The sequence below is a fragment of the Aedes albopictus genome, chromosome 2 (assembly GCF_035046485.1).
Source record: "Aedes albopictus strain Foshan chromosome 2, AalbF5, whole genome shotgun sequence".
Classification (NCBI taxonomy): domain Eukaryota; kingdom Metazoa; phylum Arthropoda; class Insecta; order Diptera; family Culicidae; genus Aedes; species Aedes albopictus.
The window spans coordinates 185,937,503-185,960,376 of NC_085137.1; the positions used below are offsets into that span (position 1 = coordinate 185,937,503).

The 22,874-nt window shown below is 39.2% G+C and overlaps 1 protein-coding gene across 1 annotated transcript; it reads right to left on the reverse strand.

Moving 5' to 3' along the window:
• Window positions 1–8,549: 8,549 nt before the first annotated feature.
• On the reverse strand, window positions 8,550–22,731 carry LOC109419113 (aspartate aminotransferase, mitochondrial). Its single transcript, XM_019693334.3, has 4 exons — window positions 22,571–22,731; window positions 22,366–22,469; window positions 10,822–11,329; window positions 8,550–9,571 (listed from the first exon to the last, which is right to left on the reverse strand). The coding sequence occupies exons 2-4, from the start codon at window positions 22,449–22,451 to the stop codon at window positions 8,876–8,878; spliced, it is 1,290 nt and encodes a 429-aa protein (XP_019548879.1). The 5' UTR covers window positions 22,452–22,469; window positions 22,571–22,731; the 3' UTR covers window positions 8,550–8,875.
• Between the last annotated feature and the right edge of the window lie 143 nt (window positions 22,732–22,874).

Genomic DNA, 22,874 nt, shown 5'->3' on the forward strand with positions numbered 1-22,874 from the left:
CTTAGATGTCAAGTGCATATACATATTAGTCTTTAGGTATTCGGTAGTGGTAGCTCGAGTAGAAAACCCACGCTCACGCATTGTCATAATTTCACTGAATTAAACCGAAATTTAAAAACGCTAAAAGGTATGCTTGTGTCAGTTTTTCGAACGTTGTCGGTTGTAATAGCGAAAATCTCATACGAAATATTATACATCTAGATACAAAATTGTCTGCGTCGGTTGAATTGTCTTTATTTCTCACGCACATCCTTCGGGCTCCCGGCCCAGGGCTCGAGACAAAATTCATGAAAACTCTAGGCATAATTGATTAATTGTGATGGCGCGCGAGGGTTCATTACATTGCGGTAGAATAGCGAAAAGCTGTCGAAAATTTAAGCTGCATGGGGAGTTTTGGCGCTGAAGACAAAATCCCAAACCACATTGGGCGTACAATTTAGGCAATGAGGGTATAGCTTCCTCGCAGTGAAATGCATAAGATTTGGACATAAGTGAGGAAACGACAAATATGTACACATGTTTTTATATAGACGTAAGGTGCCTAGCTGTAAGAAAAGTTTTAATTTTTCACACAGTAGACAACAACAAAAAGATCACCGTCTAATTTTTGCTCTAACCATCCACATACAAACTCAATACCTTATACAATAGATCAAACAACAAAGCGGACGCAAATATTTTCAAATCAAAACTTTTGGGAACCTGCAAAATCGTTTCCGGAATGTGAAACTTTGTTTAAAATCACGAAAATGTGGTGATCTAGCGAAAGAAGCTCACCGTCGTGTTACAAATAAAATTAAAAAAAGAAAAACTCCCGAGAAAATAAAAACAAAACAATGAAAGCAAAAGCATTATAAAGTAGTTTTGAAAACACAATATTTATATATATTGCGAATAAAAAAAATCTACAACCAGCGGGTGGACGTTGAAAAAAATGTATGAAAACATTGTAGCAGAGGCAAGTGGATATTATTGTACATTAGATTGATCTTTTTGAAAAGAAATAAAATTTTAATTAATGATAAACTGTGGTGTAGTTTTATTGGTCCCTGAAGAGTAGAGTGTTGAATTTGGTTGTGAACATGCCATTTCTATCCACCGTTTCTTTCATTACTTTCGTTACTCCCTCCTTCTTTGAGTAGTATTAAGTTCACCGAGAAAAGCCAATAAAATTCAATTATGATAAAGTCATGCGGTGATTAAACCTAGAAAGTAAAATCCAGTTGGCAAGAAAGAATGAAACTCGGTTCGAATAAGATCATTTGGACACAATAGGAGCATACGAGATGAAAGCGCGAAAATCAAATAAGTAACGTTCGCTCGATATGAATCTCTGAACAAGTGTCACAGATCGATAGAACCGAAAGCAAAGCCGAACAACATTTAACAGATCACAACCACGATCTTTTTGCCTGTCTAGGGCTAGTAGTCATCATCAAACTACTAGTACCTAGCCGTTCAACACGAGAACGTTAGGCAAAGGGGTCGTCGTTGTGATTGTGTTGTTCAATTATGGCCCTCTGTTAATTTTCAACTTCTATTCAATTTCTCTCGTCGCACACTTGCGATTCTATCCACCGTTTCTTTCATTACTTTCGTTACTCCCTCCTTCTTTGAGTAGTATTAAGTTCACCGAGAAAAGCCAATAAAATTCAATTATGATAAAGTCATGCGGTGATTAAACCTAGAAAGTAAAATCCAGTTGGCAAGAAAGAATGAAACTCGGTTCGAATAAGATCATTTGGACACAATAGGAGCATACGAGATGAAAGCGCGAAAATCAAATAAGTAACGTTCGCTCGATATGAATCTCTGAACAAGTGTCACAGATCGATAGAACCGAAAGCAAAGCCGAACAACATTTAACAGATCACAACCACGATCTTTTTGCCTGTCTAGGGCTAGTAGTCATCATCAAACTACTAGTACCTAGCCGTTCAACACGAGAACGTTAGGCAAAGGGGTCGTCGTTGTGATTGTGTTGTTCAATTATGGCCCTCTGTTAATTTTCAACTTCTATTCAATTTCTCTCGTCGCACACTTGCGATTCTATCCACCGTTTCTTTCATTACTTTCGTTACTCCCTCCTTCTTTGAGTAGTATTAAGTTCACCGAGAAAAGCCAATAAAATTCAATTATGAGAAAGTAGTTAGGCTTTGCTTTACGCTTAGCACAAGAGTAAAGGCTGAAAAGCAGGGTGTCTACTACCTAAAAACCCCAGATTAATCCACCTAGTGGTGATAGTGCCTTTCTCGTCGAATATGTACTCAACATTTTTTTCCGGCCATAAGCCGAAGTGTTCCTGAATCCTGAGAATACTCTTGATTATTCCGTTCAATCTCATTTTCTTCTTTTGTCACAGTGCTCGTTGACTCGTCAATGGGGGGTGAAGTTGATAAATAATAATTGTATTTTATGAAAAAATTCTCAAAAAAATAAGTAAAAACGCTTAACTTATCGGTTTTGATAAAACAATTTCTTGAATTGAATTGAAATATTTATCGGTTTATTTATTTGTGCCCTTCTTCAAAATGTTGAATTCCGACCAAAATTTCCAAGGGGGACCCCTCTGGACTTAAGAGAAAATCGTTTGACCACCTTCACTAGCACTGAATGCCGATCATTATCATGACATTTCGGCAATTTTTTTCTGCACACTTTAGCCTATATTTTATTATCATTAGTTATAAGATTCATGTAAAATTTGACAAAAAAGAAGTGCAAGCAAGCGAAATTTCCCATATTAAGGTAAAACATCAAGAAATCCCATTGCAATTTTGCATACAAACTTTAGAGGCACAAATCTGACGAACGAAGCATCGAATCATGCCACACTTGATTATCCTGGTTTTGCTCACTTGTAAAAGGAGGCAGCTTTTCCAAATCGAGCGAATTTTTTGACGAATTTTTAAGATTTGTGCTCTTGAAAACGTGAGTAGGGATCCAAGTCGGCCATTGTGGCAGCCATATTGGTATTCTTTGAAGTTTCTCCTTAAAGCCCATTCAAATTTCAACCGTGTTACAGAGCGTGAGAGCTTAACCAGTTGCATCAAAATTGTTTGCAGTAATTTTAGACGCAAAAGGGGATTGGTGCTATAAAATTTAAATTTTTCCATGCAACGTTGATCCATCCTACTGCATAATGACGCCTCAGGATCTAAAATGATGTAATTTGACAGGATCGCTTAAATTTTTATCAAGATTTTGTTCTTTTACACATATTAATCGCTTGCATCAATTTTGTTCACCAGCGTAATTTCAGCAATGGATCCAATCCTGATTCTGCAACACTGCCGGTAATCTTAAGTGTGGTCAGAGACAATTTTCTTGCTGCCCGTTTATCTGGTTAACGAACATTTTTGATAATTTGATGTTTTGCATGCATGGGTTTGGTTTAGTTTTTTAATTGGTCATTTCCGACGGGACACCTGGAACCGGTTCCGGAACACAACCGGTTTCAATACGGTATGAAACTATTTTCCTGGTTATCGAAAAAGTCGCTCTTCGATGTGTCGCATGCGTGGGTTTGGTTCACTTTTTTAATTGGCCACTTCCGGCGGGACGAGCTGGAAGATATAGTCTGAAACTATTTTCCAGCTTACCGTTCATCTGATTATCGAAAAAGCCGCTCTTTGATGTGTCGCATGCCTACGTTTGGTACACTTTTTTAATAGGCCACTTTCGGCAGGACATCTGGAACCGGTTCCAGAACACTACAAGTTCAAACATGGTCTTAAACTATTTTCCTGCTTACCGTTCATCTGGTTATCGTATAAGCCGTAAAAGCCTGGGTTTGGTTCACCTTTTTAATTGGCCACTTCCGGCAGGACATCCAGAACCGGTTCCGGAACACTACCGGTTCAAACGAGGTTTGAAACTATTTTCCTGCTTACCGTTCATCTGGTTATAGAAAAAGCCGCTCTTTGATGTGTCGCATGCCTAGGTTTGGTTCACTTTTTTAATTGGCCACTTCCGACAGGACATCCGGAAACGGTTCCGGAACACAACCGGTTTAAACATGGTCTGAAACTATTTTCCTGCTTACCATTCAACTGATTATCGAAAAAGCCGCTATTTGACGTGTCGCATGCATGGGTTATGTTCACTTTCTTATTTGGCCACTTCCGGCGGGACACCCGGAACCGGTTCCGGAACACTACCGGTTCAGATATAGTCAGAGACTATTTTCCTACTTCCCGTTCATCAGATAATCGAAAATCCGTGGTTTGATGGGTCGCATGCATGGGTTTGTTGCATTTTCATATCTGGCCCCTTCCTGGGGTACCGGTCCGGAACACCTAAATGGCCACAACTCCGGAACGGCTGGACCGATCTTAACCATTTTCAATAGGAAACAATGGGACAATGTACCCCGTCGAATAAACCATCGGTCGTTGAAATCGGTTCATATTTACTATCTAAAAATGAGGTGACCTTTTTGTACACATACACACACACACACACACATACATACACACAGACATCACCTCAACTCGTCGAGCTGAGTCGATTGGTATATAACACTTGACCCCTCCGGGGGCTCTATCAAATTTTCGTTTTTGAAGTGAACATATAGCCTTTCGGTACACCTTGGTGTACGAGAAAGGCAAAAATCCTGAAAAACCGGGAATCCCCTGGGAATTACATTTAACAGGGAAAACCTGGAATAGGGTCTGGGACCATTTGGGCAGGAGCAACTATTTTGGGCACTTGCTGCTGTAACTCAGTCAATTTCAAACCGATTGACTTGAATTTTTGTTCATGGCTAGATACTGTGCGTATCTGATCGTGTCTCAAAAATCAAGTCAATCGGTTCAAAATTGACTGAGCTATAGCAGCATGTGCCCAAAATAGGTGCTCCTGCCCAAATGGCCCCAGACCCTACTAAGAGAAATATTACTCGGATAAAAGTAAAACATTGAGTCGTATGTATAAAAAATAATGAAATTGGCTACTTGTAGATCTACTCAAAAGAAGAGTCCATAGAGATGACTGGGGAACGAGACATTTGGCATAAAGTCATTTGGCATAAGGTCGTTTGGCATAAAGTCACTTGGCATAAAGACATTTGGCATAACGGTCATTTGGCATAATGGACATTTGACATAACCGAAATGCACCCTTCTTTATTATGCCAAGTGTCCATTATGCCAAATGACCGTTATGCCAAATGACTTTATGCCAAGTGACCTTATGCCAAATGACTTTATGCCAAATGACACAGACCCAGATGACTGAATTGTTGGTATAAATAAAAAAGTTTTCGAGCGTGTAGTGTTTTCTTCTTTCGAACATGAGCTTTTACTACATGTTTGTGGTAAGAATACATTGACTTTCCCTGGAGTTCCTCCTGTTGCTGGAAGAAATCTTCTTAGGATTATAGAGTTCTTGTCCTAGAATATCGTTCAGAGTTGCTAAAGGAGTAAATCCTGGGATTTCTACTAGAGTTCCTCCATGGATTTCTCAAAGAGTTTTCACGAATTTTCGGCAAGAGTTCCTCCCGTGATTTCTTCCAAAGTTTTTCTTGTGATAATAATTTTAAGAAATTTATGTGGACTTTGTTCAAGATTCCTTTCCTGCTTTTCTACAGAAATTCCAGCTGGGATATTTCTTAGAGAATCTCGCGAAGTTTATTTTGAAGTTTTACCCGAGATTTATTTTGGAGATTCTTCTAAAAATTCGCTCAGATGATTCCTTTCGATGTTGGTCCTGGGATGTGTCTCAGATTTTTTTCTCATTTTACCCTGGACTTTTGATGATATTTCTCATTGAATTCTTTCAGAGCCAAGGCTGTTCCTCGTAGTTGTACTGGATTTCTTGCAGTGATCCACCTGAGATTTGTTTTACATTCTGCATTATTCTCAAAAATCTTCTCGGAATATTTACCGGAAATTATCAGGAGATTCTCCTTTAAGGATATCTTTAATTGGTACTCCCAAAGTACTTGGAGAAATTTTTCCACGGATTTTCCTCAGAATGTCTCCTGGGATAACTTACGAAATTGCTTATAAGAAATTCCTGGAGAAATATCCGATGGAATTCTAGTGAAATCTAACGAAAAGACTCCGCAAGTCTTTTTGAAGAAATCTCGTGAGGAACTTCAGGAAAAACTTGAGAAAAAATAAGACATCTCGAGAAAAGTTCTCTAATGGTAATCTCGAAAGGAAATATTAAGGACATCCAAGGAGGAACTCCGAAATCCTGAAAGCACCTACGGGCGAAATTCCGCAAGGAAAACCTTTTATAACCGATTAAACGATAAGCTACCTTGGTTGCGTTCTGATTTAAACGTGAACAATGTACGTTTGTAAATAATACTCTTTTGTAAAAGATCTAATAAAAGTAGATGGCGAGCTGGCCCTCGCTCTCTTTTTTACGTTGTGAACTGATCCTGAACGAAACATCTCTTTATTACGTCCATCTTGAAAGATAATCTACTAAATAAATTAGTTTAATTTACTTCGTTTTACCCATAAACTCATTGACCCTTTATAAGGCCGAGAAAACTAGAAGAGTTATCATCGCATACTATTATGCAAATGATTATATACATGATTACATATACAAATCAATTTTTGTTTAAAAGAAACTCTCAAAAATCTAGGTGGCAATATAGTTGCCACTGCCCGTTTAGGCCAAAAACGCTGGTGGCAATATAGTTGCCACTGCCCGTTAACCCCAAAAACGAGCTTTTGAGGTGGCAATATAGTTGCCACTGCCCGTTTAGGCCACCAGCGCTGGTGGCAATATTCTTGCCACTGCCCGTTTAGGGTACTTTTCTTCTTTTGACTTCGACAAAAAGCCGGAAAAAAGATTTTAGAGTGGATTGGGGCTTAACCCATAATATAAACTGTGTAGTTCAGCTCATGTCAACCCAGAATTTGATTATATCTTAAAATATTTACCAAATCTATAATTTTACAATAAGTTTGAGCTAATTTTCTTCACGCGGTCAAAATTAGCCATTTTTGAGACTACAAATGGCTCCTAAATTGTTGTTAAAGCTTTGTTTAGTACCGTGAGGTCGCCATTCACCGCTCATTTAACGGCATTTTCATAAAGTATATGACATTAAAAATCGACGTTTGCGAATATTGCACTTCAATTTACGTTAAAAACTCAACAATTATGTTGTTATTATAGAAAAAATATAAAACGATTGTAAAATATGTTTACAACCGAAAAAAAAAAAATTCAAATGTGTTATCTCTTGGCTCGTATTACCGCTCATGCAGCCATTTACCGCTCATAATGGATCCATTCACCGCTCACTGGGTTATTTTTTCATGGAATCGCAGAAACTATTCATTTATAAAAGCAAAATAACTTTTATTTACCAAAGTATTGATGATTCATGACGTTCAGTTCATCCTGTTTCGTCAAAACGGAATCTTAAACGGGTTTTACCTGTTGGACATTTTTTCCGCTGTTTGCCCTGAGCAGTTCCCATGTTGTCCTGCAGCGCAGTGTGAGAAATATTTTTTGAGAACGTGATTTCAGGTACACCCATATAAAAACTTGGTGAAATGATAGTTTTTTAATGTGGCAGCATGTTACATTCACTTTTGTTACGATACTTTACTAGCATGTGATCATTTTTGTATGATTGACCCAAAATGAGCGGTGAATGGCGACCTCACGGTACCAAAAAAAATACCAGGCGTTATTAGTAGTCCCAATTTTACGTAAACCAAAAAAAAAGTTCGAAATAAATTGTTATAAAACAGAAAAAAATACAAACAGTAGGTGGCAATATAGTTGCCACTGCCTTATAAAGGGTTAAGTGTGGTATACACCACAAACCGAGGGAAATATCGGAAAACTATCGATAAAAAATCCCGATATAAACTATTGGATAACCATCCCGGAAAACCATTAAATTTTTGTAGGAACTTTGAATAATTTTGGATAGATCTTGAGGAATCCAACGAGAAACTCTGGAAGCATATCGAAAACTTCTGGAAGAAATATCGGGAGGTACTCCAACAGACATCTCATGTAAAACTTCTTCGAAAATCCAGGAAGAAACTCTGGTAGAAATCCCAGGAACAGCTCTCAGAAATCTTGGAAGAATTTTTAATTTTTTTTAATTTTCCCTGGAATACTCAGGGAATTTTATTTTGGGGATCTGTGGTATTTGGCATAAAGTCATTTTTGGCATAAGGCCGTTTGCCATTAGGTCACTTGGCATAAATACATTTGGCATAACGGTCATTTCGCATAATGAACACTTGGCATAATAGAGAAGGATGCATTTCGATTAGGCATTAGGGGTAGCCAAAAGAAACTAAATAAACTGGTTTCCGGACAAATGTTCGTGCGGTGGCCAAGCTTTTGTCACGAGAAAACAGCGATCATGTTGTATTCCGAAGGGCTCTAGTGAATTTAGCTTACCCTGCTACAACAAACGATCAGGTAGATCATTCCATACCGGTATGACTGCAGCCATAGGTAATCCTTGCACTGATGGTGGGTAAACAATCATCATCATCACTGTAAAATAAATACCTATACTGGGCGATTTCTCTAAAATTTTTAAACATTCCTCATTATTCATTGTTTCAAAATGATGTTTATTTTCTATCATCTAAAGAGTTGCTGCAACCGAATAGTGATTTGCTTGAGGAATATCATGTAAATACACCAAAAGAATTCTTTTTTTATCGTGTTCGTGCACTTTTAATCGTAGTAAATATATAAATATAACGTACGGCTTCATTGATCGAAAATAAAGTAACGGAAAAGCTCTGCCACAGACTTTGTGATTGAAATTTGGTTTTAAATGCCTCCATCTAAATGAGTGCCATTCCTAACTTCCTTGTCCAACAAAGAAAGGAGCGGCTTAAAGGCCTAAATGCTATTTCAACGTACTCGATTACTTGGTCACGGCGTGAATGGCCTCGGCCAGGTAGTCGACGTTCTTCGTAGTAACGCCGGCCATCGAGATGCGACCGTCCTTGGTCAAGTACACGCTGAATTCTTTGGTCAACCGTTCGCATTGCTGCTGATCCATTCCGGTGAAGCAGAACATGCCGATCTGGTCGGTGATATGTTGCCAGTTGCGCGAAGAGCCCAGCTTCTTCAGATTGTCCTGCAATTTGCTGCGCACCGAGATGATCCTGTCGGCCATCAGTTTGACATCGCCGAGCCATTCCTGCTTCAGGCTGGCGTCGCCCAAAATTTCCGTCACCAAGCGGGCTCCATGGATAGGCGGGTTGGAATACATCGGACGGATCAGGATCTTGATCTGGGACATGGTGCGAGCGGCTTCCTCCTTGTCGGCACAAATCAACGAAAATGCTCCCGCTCGTTCTCCATACAGGCCCATATTCTTGGCGTAACTCTGGGCCAGTGCAATCTGGTGTCCATCCTTCAGGAAGGCACGCACAGCCAGCGCATCCTTGGCGACATCTCCGCTGGCAAAGCCCTGGTAGGCCATGTCGAAGAACGGGAACAGATTACGTTTTTTGATAACGGCAGACATTTCGGCCCATTGCTCCGGCCTGGGGTCGACACCGGTTGGGTTGTGGGCGCAGGCGTGCAAGAGGACAATGGATCGCTCTGGAATTTTCTGTAAAAGAGGAAAATGTAATAATATTAGAAGAATTCTTATACCGTAAATCGGAATGGAGAATAGAAAGGCCTTCAGTGTCTTGGTAGCCAAATGATGGCCGATGGCGGCCCCACGATCGACGGTTCAAGTAAGCGAAAGCTGCTTTTTCGAGCTTAGTAAATGTCTGGAAATACAGTCAGGTCGTTCAGCGCCAAAATCCGAATTTTCAACTCAAATGTGAAATCTATGCTGCTGTAGTCAGTGAAACCTAGTGTGTATCAGTGAAGTACACTTGACGGCAGCAGGTCTTCATCAGCACATGCTTGAGATGTAAAATTCGTGCATATTGGCCTTACAGCTGGTTCTCTATCGTCGATGCCATGAAAAACCAATAGCAAAGAAATTTTGGAGGGAAAGTGGAGGTCAATACACCACATTCTACGCAAAGGCGAGATCGAGATGTACATGTATGCGACAGCAAAGACATGCCCAGAGAATCACAGTTCCGTCGTCTCATCTAAGAAATAAAAGAAGTTGGCAAAATTTGACATGGCCACAGATCAAGGCGATTACTGGTAGGTAATCGCCGAGGATGGAGTCCTCTGTATCACCAGTCCTGAGCAACCATAACAGAATGTAAGATTTCTGTTTCTCGCCACACGAAATTTAAATGCGAATATAGTCAACTGACAAATGAGGATTGATGATCTCAATTGTTTGCTGATGAGGTGCATAGAACATTTAGTTGAAAAAGAGACATTCGATCAAGCAGAAGAAAAAAAATCAATGATGCAAGTTTGTACAATCCAAGCGTAAATAAAAAAAATCTTACAACGAATCATGAAAAATAAAGTTGTTTTCGTAGCTTTCATCAATGGTTGATGTTATTCACGCTAGCAAACAACGTCATCAATAAATGATGATAGTAAATGTAGTTTCAATGCTCTACTTTTTTCCGGCTCTTATCATCGACTCGCAGACGCTGGATTATAAACCATTGCGTAGCAACTGATCCCACACGAAGTCTGTGCGTGTCATACTTGAATGCACCTTGCTATTTTTGTTTTCCTATCTGCTCTGTTTAAATATTTATCATCTCCATGCTAATTGTACCGTAAGAGTTTACAACTGCTGCCTCTTATCGCACCCCCTTAGGCTAGTGATCCCAAGATAACGATGTGACAATTCTGCACCTACTTAGCAAAGCGTCAGCTTATCTGTATTTCTCAGATCTGAACCGGTTTCGCAGAAAAAAAAAACAGACTTACCGATAGATCCTCCAAAGCTCCCTTGAAGTCGAATCCGCAAGTGCTTGGGTCGTAGTACCGGTAGGCTTTTACGTTCAGGCCCGAATGGCGGAAGATTGGACCGTGGTTACCCCAGGATGGCGTTGGCAGATAGATATCCTTCGTTCCCGGGAAGAACCCATTCAGGAAGGCTCCTCCGACCCGCAGGGCCCCGGTTCCACTGATGGCCTGCACCGTGGCATTCTGTCCGGCGGCCACGTGTTGGCTGTCCTCGCCCAGCGCTAGGGTAATACTGTGCTTGCAGAAGTCGGCCGTTCCGCTGATGGGCGAATATTCCTTGTCCAGCTGTTTGTCCATCAACCGTTTCTCGGCCTTGTGGACGCTGGGAAGCACGAATGGTTTGCCGCTGTCATCCCGGTAGGCACCCACGCCGAGGTTGATCTTTTTCGGGTTGGTGTCCTTTTTGTAGGCTTCGGTCACACCGAGGATCACGTCCGGGGGACCCATCTGTACGGCACCCCACCATGAGCTGAAAGGATAGTGGAAAACGAAGAATATGGAAAAGTTTGATTGGTGAAACACATAGATTTGTTGGTGTTTTTGGGGTTCTAGCTACTTATAATATAAACAGAGTTGAAAATTTCCATTTTCAATGAGTACAATCATCATGATTTTTGAAAATTATCAACTGAGGGATCAAAATAAAAATTCATTTTGGTGAATGAATTTTCTCACTTATTCATTTATTTTTTTGTCCCCGATTAAATGAATATCCCCGAAATGATATCTCCCGATTACATTTCCAACCACCACTGGAACACTAACTATCTGCTCCATTGGTTCATAAGGTCAAATTATGCCTCTGTTCACAGAAATTGGACATTTCACGATGTGCATGAAAGTTCTCAGAAGAGAGAAGAATCAAAGATATATCCTTGAATATATCAGTGATAACGAATGTTTGGCGGATTCCGGGATGATTTTAGTGGAAACTTCACTGAGGTTAAAGGGCGAACACGAAATTATTGCAACACTTAAATACAAATTGCTGTAACCCGGTGGACGAAAATTGATCAAATTTTGTACAGTTGCTCTTAGAAGTATATTGTATATATCCTGCAAATTGCTTAGCCGTGTGGTTTGTTGCGGTAAAGATGGAAGTGATTAAAGAGAAAATGAGTGTAAAAATGGTTTACACTCCAAGCAAGATCCAGAGCTGTACCATTTTGGTTTGAAACAAAATATGCTGCAAGATTGCAATTCAACTTTCTGAAAAGTGGAAAAAAAAAAATCCAAAGATTGGTTGACTTGTGTTCCGCGGAAAAGAAAAAAAAATCGAAAAATATTGAACAGGTGCGGGACATCAAAATTTTCAAGCTCTTATGGATGGTGTTAAACGAAAGTGTCAAAAATTTTATCATACAAAATTTTACCCCAGTATATGTAAACTGAGGTAAATATATGTATAAAACTGCCCTGCAATTCTGGTTTTTATCCGATGAATATACATGAAATTTTAAAGACAATGGGGCACGTTCGGTGTAGTACTAGAATTGAAGTAATGAGCTGAATTTTTGTATGGTGAGAAGGTCAATTCTCTGTTTCTGCAAAGAAATGGTTCAAAAAGCGTGGGTATTGTGATTCTTTGTCTAATTTAATGCTGTTTGAGCAAAACTTTGGATAACTTTATTGTTTATGTTGCAAGAAATGGAGAAAACAACAACACGGTTACTCAAAGTTTTGCTCAAACAGCATTAAATTAGGCAAGGAATCATAATACCCACGCTTTTTGAACCATTTCATTGCAGAAACGGAGAATTGGCCTTCTCACCATACTAAAATTCAGCTCATTACTACAAATCTAGTACTTCACCAATCTGTCCTATTAAAGGTGTTGCAATAATTTCGTGTTCGCCCTTTACGCAATTCCGTCTGTTATGGTTTGGTGAATTATTGGCAGAATTTTAGGTAAAACTAATAGTTTTCATAGGAAATCATGTTAGTTTCTGAGGTATTCAACCTCAATGAGAGTATATTACAGGTGAGGAAGAAGAAGAGATGGCTATGTATTAGTAAGCAAAGAAAAATGTAAACACAAATAGTGACGTCACTATTTGGCACGCGTTCTTATGGGAGCTCGCTTTACTTGTAGTAGTGATATGTTTTGCACCAAACACGGATCTCACGCACACGAAGTGTCTCTTCCACACCTTCATTAGACTCTCATTGATTCAACCTCATGGAACAAATAGTTCAATAGTAATTTCTGAGATTATTTTAATGAAATTTCTTAGAAAAAATGAAGGGTTTTGTACAATATTTGTCTTTGGAACTTCAAGACTTGCTGGAAATATGTATGTATATTATATTTTTATGTGTGAATGTTTTTAGTTTAATTTTTCTTTTTTGTTCTACCATTCCAAATATTGATTCATTATAAGAACTTCATAAAATTTTAACAAGAATAGATTTAGGCATGTTGATCTTTTAGCTGTCTTTCCCAAAAGTGCTAATAGTGCATAATAAATTAAATCTTTCACATAAGTATTATGCAGATGCGAACTAGTTTTGTTTCATAGATGAAATGTTAATTGAACTGCGACTTAACTTTCATCAAATTGAAATGGCTAAAGCATTAAAATTGCCTGACAGATCGTTGATGACAGGGAATCAAAATTTTCCGTTCCATATTCACTTTTTCGTTGATGTGCCACCCAAAACATACGAAAATAACACAGCGCCTCAAAAATAATATCAATCATTAATATTTTTTTTCCTCCCCTGTTGGGGAAATTAAGCCACTGCGTCCAATAGGCTGAACTTTTGTGGCATGTCCCGTTTTGATATTCGCATCTAGCCAGCTAATTACCATGTGTCAAGTAATCAGCTACTGCCACGACGCGTCGTCTCCCAGTCAGGTGCAATGGAATTAATAAACTCCAAGACCTTCCCAGGTTTTGCAGACCAGATCTCACTGGGTTGCAAGCAACCACTATTTAGAAATCTTTGCCTGCGCGTGTATAAAGCACCACAACTGCAAAGCAGATGTTCCGAGGTTTCACGTTCCGTATTACAGAAACGACAGATATCACTCTGAATATGGCCAATATTTTTCAAGTGATACCTGCTCGGGCAGTGTCCAGTTACTAGGCCAGTGTATGTACATAGAGCTCTCTTGTTGAGCTCTAAGAGCTTTTTAGTTTTATAAGCATTTGGTGTTATAAATCGTTTTGACTGATTGCAATTTTTGACGTCCATCCAATCCACTTATTCGCGAGCGGTAATGGCGGCGGCGGGCATATCCAACCGGTTCGGATTTTGACGTTTCTTGGGGGAAAGTCAAAACAGTTTCATTCTCCTCCTCACCCCTTCACCCACCGTTTGGTGGCGCCAACCGATTGCGATCCCCAAGAAACGTCAAAAATCGAATCGGTTATTTGTGCCCGCCGCCGCCATTACCGCTCGCGGATAAGTGGATAGGAAGCAATCAGTGAAGTACTAGATTGAAAGTAGTGAGCTGGATTTTTGTATGGTGAGATGATCAATTCTCTGTTTCTGCAATGAAATGGTGCAAACAGTGTGGGTTATATGATTTCTTGCCTAATTTGATGATGTTTGAACAAAAGTTTGGTTAACTGTGTTGTTGTATTATTTATTTCTTACAACTTCAACAACACAGTTACCCAAACTTTTGCTCAAACAGCATCAAATTAGGCAACAAATCATATAACCCACGCTGTTTGCACTATTTCATTGCAGAAACGGAGAATTGATGATCTCACCATACAAAAATCCAGCTCACTACTTTCAATCTAGTACTTCACTGATTGCTTCCTATTGGATATCACCCTCTGCTCAGCCCAGCGTTTCAGGTCCATTTTAATTGTACAGTTTGATATACCACAGAATGGTTCTGGACCAGCAAACTGTAAATTGGAACCACTTTTAGCAAGCTCGTCTGCCATTTCATTTCCTTCAATGCCACAGTGACCTGGAACCCAGTATAAGTTTACTGAATTCCCTTGGCACAGCCTGCGCAGTGAAAGAATGCATTCCCAGACAAGCTTTGAAGTACATTTGTAAGCGCACAATGCTTTTAGTGCAGCTTCCCAAGTAACAATTTAAATTCCTTTTAGATTTGTTTATTTTTATGGAAGCTTTATCATAGCATGAAGAATTCATGAAACATTTATAGTTGTTTTTATCAAGTGAAAATAATCTCCGTTCGTATGCGGTTTTTAAGTTTTCTTCAAGTTAATTTTGAAAACTCCGCATAAAGCAACTTGATTCCCTAAGGCATTTGATCTTATTATGAGTTTTAAGACGTATTTGAAGTTATTTTCAACACAATACATCAACAAACTTTATTAAAAGTTTATGCTTCGTTTATTCAAGTACAATTCATCTGAGTTATTCTCCTTTAAAAACTTCTTAAAGCTTTCAATTCTTGAGCTAGAGCCACTAGTCTGGAACAAGAACTGAGCGGAGTAATAAAATCTTAATAATTCAAATAATAAATTATGCAATAAATTGGCTTTTTTATGCAAATATAAACACTCAAACATTTTTGCTCACTGTTAATTTTTTCGTTTTGGTGCTCAAAAGTAATCATATCGACGAAATATTCATTTTATAGCCAATCAAAAATGCGAGTAGCTTGCTGAGGTCGTCCAACCTTCAGCCAGTTACTCTCACAGGCCACAGCAGCTTGAATCGAAACTAAAATGGGTACTTACTGTGACTCTTCTCGTGCGTATGCTAAATAGTGTAATATGTACTAGTAAGTTTTAGAAATGCACTTATTAAATAGACGAAATTATAATAGAATAGGCAGTTCCTGAAGCAAAATGTACAGAAACAACTTTCTAGCTCCTTCTACTTCTTTTTTCTGGCCAACTAGCACCGTTCGGCGCCAGTTGTGTTTTACGTCGGCTGGGTCTAGGAGCTAAGCCTTAAATTCCGACGCCCCAGGGAGACAGCCACCACACCTGAGGACCCTACATATCGAACCCATCAACACATGGGCCGGGACCTACGGCTTTACTTCCTATCCGAGGGAAGGCGTGATCACAGATTTTATGTCTCAGAAAATCCCATCGGCGTCGACGGGAATTGAACCCCGACCGACTGGGGTGAGAGGCAACCACGCTTACCACTACACCACCGACGCCGACTACTTTCTAGCTCCAAAAAGGTAAACAAACAATTGTCAAAAGCTGTTACTCTTGAATAAAACGAGTAAGTTTCATTTAAGACGAACAAATCTGCCTTAAGATCATCACTAGTAAAAACAATCTTCAATAAATGCTGTAGATTTCATGCAAGGTGACTTGGTTCCATCATTGTTTTGAGGTGGTTTGGATTAAAGGTAATAACAATTGATGGCGGCTGCATGAGTTTTGTTCGCCTGGAACGGCAGCCATGTTTAGAAAGAATTGAAAAAGTGGCGTAGCCTTTTGTGTTTAAAGGAAATTTATGTCTTCGTATATTAATGAATGATATTATTTTTGAGGCGCTTTGTTATTTTCGTATGTTTTGGGTGGCATATCAACGACAAAGTGGGTATGGCACGGAAAATTTTGATTCCCTGTCATCAATGATCTGTCAGGCAATTTTGATGCATTAGCCATTTCAATTTGATGAAAATTAATTCGCAGTTCAATTAACATTTCATTCATGAAACAAAACTAGTTCGCATCTGCATAATGCTGAGGTAAAAGATTTCATTTATCATGCACTATTAGCATTTTTGAGAAAGACAGCTAAAAGATCAACATGCTTCAAGCTATTCTTGTTAAAGTTTTATGAAGTTCTTATAACCAATCATCAGTGTTAGTACATAAATACAACTAGTTTCAAAGCAGTCTTCAAAACCAGTCTTGAAGATCTCCTGAAGAGTGGGCCAGATTAGTCTTATGGATAGTTTATACCTATTTTATCTCGAATTTGCAGAACAAAGAGCTTTATAGCTAAGTTTTATTATTCAATCTTAGAAATTACTTCAGGATTGCCACTAAAGTATAATTGTTACTTGGGTTGACTATCTGAGAAAATACAAATATTTGCGTATCTGTATTTTCTCTCAAGGCAGATATTTGCGCATTTCAAAATAGCAAGAATCTCTGCTTGAAACACCGTAGGATAGTGTCCCATCGCCACTGAAATTTGTATTCCAGGGCCGTAGATTCCCGCTCCCGTTTTTATTCCAACTTTTGAGCCATCTGTAAAGAATTTGATTGACCCTTGACGAACAGTGGGACCTCCGACTTCCCAATCTGCACGAGTTGTTTCGTGCAACTTGTAAGGAACATCATGGTTCTCCACAGGTTTCATCCAGTCTTTAATCATTTTCATTACTGGCCTATTTTGTAAGTATTGTGAAATGCTCAGGTGACCTACAAGATCACCTGGCATAAACATTTCAACTCGTTCAAGTCTCAGCAATTCCTTTTCTGCTTCTAATTGCACGTACTCGTGCAAAGGTAGCAGATTGAGAATCGCATCTAAAGCTTTTGATGGAGTGCTTCGCATCGCTCCTGTAACAGCAATGGACGCAAGACGTTGAATTTTGGCAAGCTTTGTTTGTGTGGTAGCCTCTTTCGTTTTTGGCCACCAGACAAACGAAGCATACGTCACTTTTGGGCGGATTATGGCAGTATAAATCCACATTATCATTTTTGGTTTCAAGCCCCACTTTCTGCCAATAGTTTTGGAGCATAACCAGAACGCACTTGTTGCTTTACCGATCACGGACTCAATTTGAGCATTCCAGTTCAGTTTAGCATCCAGTATCAAACCTAAGTATTTGACTCGATCACTAGGATGAATTTGTATCCCTCCAAGCCGAAAAGCTTTTAGGTTGATCTTCCTTCTCCTAGTGAAAGGGACAATTACGACTTTTGACGGGTTGATGCTAAGGCCCTCCTTAATACACCATGAATGTGTATAGTTTAGGGCCCTTTGCATTCTCTCCGAAACAGTTTCGTCATACTTTCCTCTCACTATTATGACTATATCGTCTGCAAAGCCCACAACTTCGAAACCTTTTTCCTTCAAGCTTCTTAGAAGATCGTCTACAACTAAGGACCACAATAGTGGTGAGAGGACTCCTCCTTGAGGGCAACCTTTCGTTGCCCTTACTGTTATAGAAGAACTTCCCAGCTCAGAGGTAATTTCTCTTTTTGCAAGCACAGTATAAATCCAATGTATGATACATTGGTCGAAGTTTTTGTTCTCCATGGCACGCTTCATAGATGAATAGGAGGCATTATCAAATGCTCCTTCTATGTCTAAAAAGGCGCATAGAGCTATTTCTTTCGCTGAAAACGTTTTTTCCACTTTTGTTACTAGCGAATGAAGTGCTGTAACCGTTGACTTACCAGATTGATAAGCAAACTGGAAGTCAGATAGGGGATGGTCTTTTATGTAAGAAGAATTGATAAAATCCTTCAAAACCTTTTCCATAGTCTTCAACAAAACTGAAGAAAGACTAATTGGCCTGTATGCTTTGGGATGCGTCTTGTCTCGCTTCCCCTTTTTTGGTATAAAGATAACTTTTACAAGTCTCCATTTTGATGGAACGTAATTCAATCTTAAACTAGCCTTGAACATCTCAATTAGTGATGGTACCAACACCGCTTCTCCATTTTGAATCAGTTCTGGAAATATTCATCAACTCCTGAAGATTTAAAAGGCTGAAAAGATCTAATTGCATTTTCCACTCTGGCCTTCGTGAAGATTTCATCAGCTAAATCTAAGGTGGTGTTTATTGTCCTAGTTGACTCCGAAGAGTTTATACTAGGACATCCTTCACCTTCCAGAGATATAGTATCATTGGAATCCACACTTAGAACCGAACCCGGAAAATGGGTTTCCATCATTAAATCCAAAGTTTCACGAGGAGTTTTGGTAAAAGCTCCATCGTCGCGCTTCAGGTTTCCCAATTCATTTGAATGATCTTTTGCGAGCGTTTTCTGTAGTCTTGCAACTACAGGAGTGCTGTTTATGTTTTCACATGTCAGCATCCAAGACTTTCTTTTAGATTTTCATATTTCGTTGTTGTACTCAGTCAGGGCTTTCCTGTACTGAGTCCAATCTCCCGTTTGTTTCGCTCTATTGAACATTTTACGAGAAAATTTTCTAAGGCGATCCAGTTTAAAGTTCCACCATGGCACGTCTCTAGTAGAAGACGATTGTATGGTGGGACAACTTCCGTTAAAGGAATTGATGATACTTTCATTTACCCTTTGAGAAAATGATTCCAACTTTTGGGTTGAATCAATAGTTTCTCCCATTGTAAATGAATGCGTATTCAACAATTCTACATATTGATCCCAGTTTGTCCTCCTGGGATTTCTAAATGCGGTTCTAGAGTAATCTCCACCACTCCAATTGAAGATTATGTGTTTATGATCAGATAGAGAAATCTCATCTGACACGTGCCAGTTTGTGATCTTGTAAAAAAGATTGCAGCATTGCACAGTGTTAGATCCAAGACCTCTTGTCTGATTACATTTGAGAAAGTAGGTTTATCACCATTATTGCAAATGTCTATATTGTTGGAAGACAGATACTCTAATAGTGACTCACCTCGACTGTTAATATCCGTACTACCCCAAACCGTGTGATGCGCATTGGCGTCACAGCCAATGATAAACGATTTGTTGTTTTCTTTACAGAATTGAACAAATGATGCGATCTCAGGAGGAGGTACCTCAGGAACATCACCAGGAAAGTAAGCTGAAGCCACAGCGATCTCAGTTTTACCTCTGCTCTAGTGGTTGGTACCTCTACCATGACCGCAACAATGTCCTTTCTGATAAACTCTGTAATAGGATAGCATTTCAACGTTTTGCGTACTAAGACAGCGGTTCTGGGAGAATCTTGTTGCTCATCATAAAATAGTTTACTATTTTGTGTCAGAACACCAAGAATCTTTCGTTTGTTGGACCACGGCTCTTGAATAAGCGCCACTTCCAGTCCTTCTTTTTTAAACCTTCGACTCAACACAGCAGAAGCACCTTTTGCGTGATGAAGGTTTACCTGTACGAACTTAATTCCTGCCATAAAAAAAAAATCATTTACCCACTTTTATTAAGCCTCGGAATTGAGACGTAAGAAAAGTGGCCGATTATCCCGGAGACAAATAAGGTCCACTGTGTCATTGCTCCGTTTAACACAGTAAGGGCAACATACTGTGGAGGGTGCCCTGGTACTCTACAGGCTCCGTTCACGGTTAAGTTTTTATTAGACCCCCCTAACCATTCATTCCTAGGCACGGTACGCTTAACACCATGAATTAGGGGTCGCTTGTTTGGTGGACTTTTACCACCGGATTAGGAAATCCGTAGTGATATTCTTAGCCAGTTGAGGTAACTGCTACCGCCACTACACGGCTATCTAGGCTGATCGGGAATAGAAATTAATATTGATGATCAACTTCTTTAGAGCCCGAACAGCCGACAATCATTAATATACGAAGACATAAATTTCTTATAAAAACAAAAGGCTACGCCACTTTTTCAATTGTTTCTAAACATGGCTGCCGTTTCCAGCGAACAAAACTCATGCAGCCGCCATCAATTGTTATTACCTTTGTTCGTGAATTTCGACTGGAATTTGATTTATGATTTCAAACTGGCTTTCTCAGTCTAGGGAAATTCAAAACGACTGGTTTTGTATTGCCCGACGTTTCGGCCTTGTGTATTTATACACAAGGCCGAAACGTCGGGCAATACAAAACCAGTCGTTTTGAATTTCCCTAGACTGAGAAAGCCAGTTTGAAATCATTGTTATTACCTTTAATCAAAACCACCTCAAAACAATGCTGGAAAAAAGTTGCCTTGCATGAAACCTACAGCATTGATTGAAAATTGGTTTTACTATTGGATGACCTCAAGGCAAAAAAAAAAGATTTGTTCGCCCTTAATGAAACTTATTCGATTTATTCAAGAGCAACTGCCTTTGACAATTGTTTGTTTATCTTTGTGGAGCTAGAAAGTTGTTTCTGTACATTTCGCATACATCCTGCAATTCTATTATAGTTTTGTGTATTTTTGCATTAAATAATTAAGTGCAACTTACTAAAATTACACTATTTAGCATGAGAATGAGAAGAATCACAGTAAGTACCCATTTCATTTTCAATTCAAATTGCTGTGGCCTGTGCGAGTAACTGGCTGAAGGTTGGACCATAGCAGCAAGTTACTCGCGTTTTTGATTGGCTATAAAATGAATATTTTGTCGATATGATTACATTTGAGCACCAAAACAGCTAAATTAACAGTGAGCAAAAACGTTTGATTGTTTATATTTGCATAAGAAAGCTGTTTACAATCAATTTGATGCAGAATTTATTGTTTGAGTTAATAATTATGAAGTTGGGTAAGGTTTCTTGTGGCACAATTATGAAGCCTTGTCTGGAGTAAAACAAAACGGGCTATTTTCTATGATATTTATATATAGCAGTGTGGCAGCGAGGACATCATCGGGACCAGTGGATACGGAGATCGGGAGTTCGATTCCAAGTAGCGTCAAGTACTTTAATTATTCAATTTTAAAAGTGAATATTCCAGTTCCGCATGTATTGCGTCACGGTATCCATAACCTAATTATATTTAATCGTTTAATTTGGGGATGCCGTAAAACTATTATTTAACAACTGCGAAAAGGCTGAAAAAGCGCCTTCTTAAGATGTTATTCAGTTAGTGGTTACATAGGAGCCGAGAAAAGAGCTATGACTTGGTGGCATAGAAGCTGATCGCACAGCATGTACAAGTGGGTTAAGTTCGCCAGATTCATTGGTATAGGGCTTGCATAGAAGCTTCTGTCCATATGTACAACACAGTAACTCAGCATCAAGCCGTATTGAGGACGCTTTGTTGACGTTTACATTCACAATAAATGTTAGTTGGGTATAGATTTCGTTAAATATTCTTTAAGCAAATATGTCACATATCTTTTGGAATTTTGCCACAAACTTCTCAAGATCTCAAGAAGTATTGAAAATTCTGAATATTATTTGCCCTACAATGAACAGCAATTTTCCATGGCATTTTATGACTTCTATATAAAATTTGTTTGCCTAGAGTTTTTCAGGAACTTTGTTAGAAATTAGGTACTTCACTTTTTATGAGAAATTTAAATACGTCATGCATAAAAAGTTAAAATACTTTCTCATGTTTCCCACAAGGTTAACCACCTACACCACACACAATGTTGATCATTTCTTACGTTTCCCTTATCTATTTTTAACTTCCTCTCCATCAGCAAAACATTAAACTGTTAGGTAATCGATATGATAGAAGCTTCCCCTCTGACGGCCATTTAGAGTGAATAGGTTGAAATGTGATTCTCCGCACATAACAATTAATGTGCCTCCCCGCAGATGACAAACAACTTTCGCAAAATTGATTGAAATTGCACATAACACTCTGCGGTCCGCATTAGGCCACTGGGGGTTCGAGTGATAGCGATGACCTTGAATCCCACGAACAAGGTCGTTTCCAGTTCATCGGCCAGAATCCACCCGGATTATCACTCGAAAATGTAACATGTCGTACTCACCTAGCCCTTTTACTGATGCAACCATTGAAGACAGCCGAATTTCTCAGCAGGACCGCTGAGCCCTGGAACGTTTTGGAACAGGCCATTTTTGCACAAGGAGAAATCTGCAACAACAATAAGAGGAGAAAGACACGCACACACGTTTCCGTTAATGGATCTTTGCAAATAAAAAAAAGCTATCTGCCTCGGCGGCTGATGCACTTACCAACTGCAATTATTCCGCGTGATTAACGATGCTGCAGCTGAACAGTGACACGAATTTGATAACGTTGTCTATTAATCACAAAACACGGGACTATTTTACTACCGACCGGCTGATTTTACGAACGAAACAGTTATGCGACGGGCGATCTGCCTCTGCTGCTGATGTCCTGATGTCAGATAGATGTCTGTCAGCCGAACGGGACGAACGGGACCCGAAGCTGCTTTAACGATTGTCGGAGTTGATTTGAGAGAGAGTTGTGAGCTTTCTCATGAGAGAAATCGTTTTGCAACTGCGTTTGTACATA

Excerpts from the sequence above, each read along its gene's own strand:
- LOC109419113 (XM_019693334.3), bottom strand. The coding sequence starts at position 22,451 with ATGGCCTGTTCCAAAACGTTCCAGGGCTCAGCGGTCCTGCTGAGAAAT. Across the intron at positions 11,330-22,365 it reads TGCATCAGTAAAAGGGCTAG|CTCATGGTGGGGTGCCGTAC; the intron begins GTGAGTACGACA and ends CTATCCTTTCAG. Across the intron at positions 9,572-10,821 it reads GAGCTTTGGAGGATCTATCG|AAAATTCCAGAGCGATCCAT; the intron begins GTAAGTCTGTTT and ends CCTCTTTTACAG.